We start from the raw sequence: 3,501 nt of genomic DNA, 5'->3' as shown, positions 1-3,501 counted from the left end.
AACTAACAAAAGATTTTACAGAAAAAAACTAACAAAAGAATTGGCAATGGCATATGCAGTGGTCTGGTTTTTAACTAATATCAGTATGAAGAAAATATAACTGACCTGAAGAAAATACAATATCAGTATGAAGAATTCTATAACAGACCAAGTTCAAATGCAATTGACCTAATGCTGTATAGTTGTATCATAACTTAAGTTAAAGAATTAGAGTAATTTAATAATCTACTCTATATATAACTATGAAGAGACTGGTGACTACATATGAGTTTGTTTGATTTGTAAAAGAATAAAATTTGAATAGAATAGTACTTCAAATGCAATTGACCTGATGTTGTATGAAGAAAATACAATGGAAAGAAATTACAATGAACAAAATACGATTGACCTGATGCTGAAAAGAAAATACAATGAAGACATACAATATCAAACTCAGTATCAAATTGCATAATACTATTAAATATCAAAGTGCATAAGTGATAGTTTGATACAAATAAGTATTCAAAATAAACATCATAAAGCAACAGAAATAATAACTTCAACAGAAACAAATAGAAAGCAACAAAAATAAAGCATAAGTTCTACAACAGTAGCACAACAGTTGCAGCCTAGCAAAAAAATTCCAGCTTCAATAGTTCCAGCCTAGTAGAACAGCAGCAACATATAGCAGAACAACAGCAGGCAACAGATTAGATTGGAGCAACTAATCAGAATCTATATCAGATAGACCTTCATTCAATTGTGGGATTGGAGCAAGTTCTACAAAATGTAAAGTATTCAAGTCATAAGGGGGGATGTTTAACAAAAAACAAAGTTATAATTAATAGAAGTAATCCAACAATAAAATAAGTTATAAGTAATTTACCTAATTCCAGATTTTCTAACTCATCCACAAGCTCTTCAATATCGACCGAAACTGGGGAAGATTTACACCAATTTTGTGTACAAATTAAAGCTTCAACTATTTTTGGCGTGAGAGAGCTTCTATAACAAGTAAGCACTCTACCTCCGGTAGAGAAAGCGGATTTCGAAGCTACAGTAGACACAGGCATGGCTAATACATCTCTAGCCATTTTACCGAGAATAGGATACTTGTTGGAATTCACCTTCCACCAGTTCAAGATATCAAAACCAGGACATTTCTTCTCCAAACTCTCCATGAGATACAAATCCACTTCATTTTTCTGCATGCAATCATTGAGATTCATGTTCATCTCAACCTCCAAAGCAAATGCATCCTCAGGTGCTTTAAGTTCTACCAAATCCACTTCATGAGAATAATGTGTAGGATTATTTTCAGTTTGACCTTTACCAAGGAAAAGCCTATAACTCTCAAATATTTTATATATTGTCTCCTCTGTTTTTTTAGACAATGATTCAGCAACATCCTTTCCATATGCCCTATTCAAGCCCCACCTAACAAACTGCATCTTATGTCGAGGATCAAGCACAACAGTAACAAATATCAGCATATTCATTTTCTCAACATCACCCCAATATTTATCATACTTAACTTTCATATTTTCAGCCATATTTCCAAGCAAGTTATCTGAACTTTTTAATTCTATCCACCCTTTCAAAGTAGTCAATATCCTAATATGTTTGCTGAAATATTGAGAAGAGGTTACAAAAGTAGAACCTGAAACTTTCTTTGTAATATCAAAAAATATTTTCAAGAAATTAACAAAACACTTTGCATTATCCCAATCTGCATTATTTGGAATACCACCTTTCATCAACACAAAATCAACACACTTCTCACTCAATCTCTTAAATGCCTTCTGAAACTTCAATGCACTTTCGAGCATAAGATATGTGGAATTCCACCTAGTGGAAACATCCAACTGAACAATTGAGTTTTCTTGTAACCTAGCTTCCTTAACACAGGTTTTAAACCTATCCATACGACCCGGAGACGCACGAACATATCTAACAGCATTCCTAATCTTACTAATTGAAGAATGATAGTCTTCGAGTCCATCTTGGACCACCAGATTCAGAATATGTGCACAGCACCGAACATGCATATGTTCCCCTTTCAATGGATGTGAATTCCAATCATTCATTGTATTTTTCAAGTAAGTGATTGCGATATCATTGGAACTAGCATTATCCACCGTAATGGTGAAAACATTACCTATTAGCCATTCCTCCAAACATTTTTCAATTTTTTTGCCAATGGTTACTCCTTTGTGATTCACAATTGGACAGAAATTCAGAATCCTTTTATGGATTTTCCAATCATGATCAATGAAATGTGCAGTGAGACAGATATAACTTAAATTTTGCACAGATGTCCAACAATCAGTTGTAAGACATACACATTGATTTGATTTGCTTAACACACTTTTTAACTTTTGTTTCTCACTCTTGTACAAATCCCAACAATCTCTAGCAATTGTAACCCTTTTAGGAATTGAGAGTTTAGGTTGCACGACACTCATAAAATGAAGAAACCCCTCTCCCTCTACAAATTTAAAAGCCAATTCATCAACAATAATCATCCTAGCTAACGCTTTCCTACATGCCTCAACATCAAAATGGACACTAGTGAGAACACTACCAGATCCATTCCCTTCTTCTTTTTGCAGTTGTTGGAGAACAAGAGTCTGTTGAGTGGGATCAAGAGACTCTTTGGGAAACTTCTTACATTGGTTCAACAAATGGTGTTTCAAATTACTAGTGCCATTTCTTTGTGAATCAGCGGCATATGTTACATCACACCAATTACACTTGGCTCTTGATCCTATTTTTGTAAAATGCTCCCAAGTCCAAGATCTAGATTTAATAGGTTTTCTGTTACCTGAATCTCCAGCAGCAACATTAGGATCATTGGATGTGGCCAACGTTGAAGCTTCTCCAACTTTCCTTTTCTTATTAACAGTTTCTTCATCATTAGTCACTTCATTACTTTGTTCCAATGGAGTTGGAGGTTGAGTTATTTCACCCTGCAAAAATAAATTGTATGTTTCAACTTTGTACGATTGTACATTAACTAACATTTTCTTAAGTAAACTAATCCACTTAAAATTAAGTTTTGATACCTGAATGAGGTTGCTATTAAGACCGGATTGAGTAGATGAAGCATCAAGATCAGAGGATTGTACTTGGCTCATTCCTGTAAAAATCCAACAAACTAAAAATTAGAACAAATTGAACTATCTATAAACAGAATGAAGATTCAGAACAAACTATAAACAGATTGAAATTAACCATATTTATACCTTTGCTATAGATTATTTCTTTCATGAGAAGAAATTTAATTAATCTATTCTTTAACAAATAAATATAATAGCTTAGTAATTATTTTAAGAAAAGTTGTATCTTTTTATCTAATCACATTTTCCTTAAAGCATATGTAATGAATATAGTAAAGTGTCCCTTTGAAAGCAGCTGCACTGTCATACTATTTGGATGCTAATGGTAAACAACACTGTTTTTCATATGATACAATTTATTATTAAAAAGGAAACACAATGAAACACTTTTATTTTCTTCCAC

General features: G+C 33.0%; 1 protein-coding gene across 1 annotated transcript; it reads right to left on the bottom strand.

Moving 5' to 3' along the window:
• Nucleotides 1–703: 703 nt before the first annotated feature.
• LOC131641003 (zinc finger BED domain-containing protein RICESLEEPER 2-like) lies at nucleotides 704–3,249 on the bottom strand. Its single transcript, XM_058911340.1, has 5 exons — nucleotides 3,225–3,249; nucleotides 3,045–3,118; nucleotides 1,313–2,948; nucleotides 866–1,255; nucleotides 704–759 (listed from the first exon to the last, which is right to left on the bottom strand). Exons 1-5 carry the CDS (start codon nucleotides 3,247–3,249, stop codon nucleotides 704–706), a joined length of 2,181 nt encoding a protein of 726 aa, XP_058767323.1.
• Between the last annotated feature and the right edge of the window lie 252 nt (nucleotides 3,250–3,501).

Source organism: Vicia villosa, unplaced genomic scaffold, assembly GCF_029867415.1.
Source record: "Vicia villosa cultivar HV-30 ecotype Madison, WI unplaced genomic scaffold, Vvil1.0 ctg.003445F_1_1, whole genome shotgun sequence".
In the NCBI taxonomy this organism is placed as follows: domain Eukaryota; kingdom Viridiplantae; phylum Streptophyta; class Magnoliopsida; order Fabales; family Fabaceae; genus Vicia; species Vicia villosa.
The sequence above is the reverse complement of the archived record's forward strand: the minus strand, read 5'-3'. Positions and strand labels throughout refer to the sequence as shown.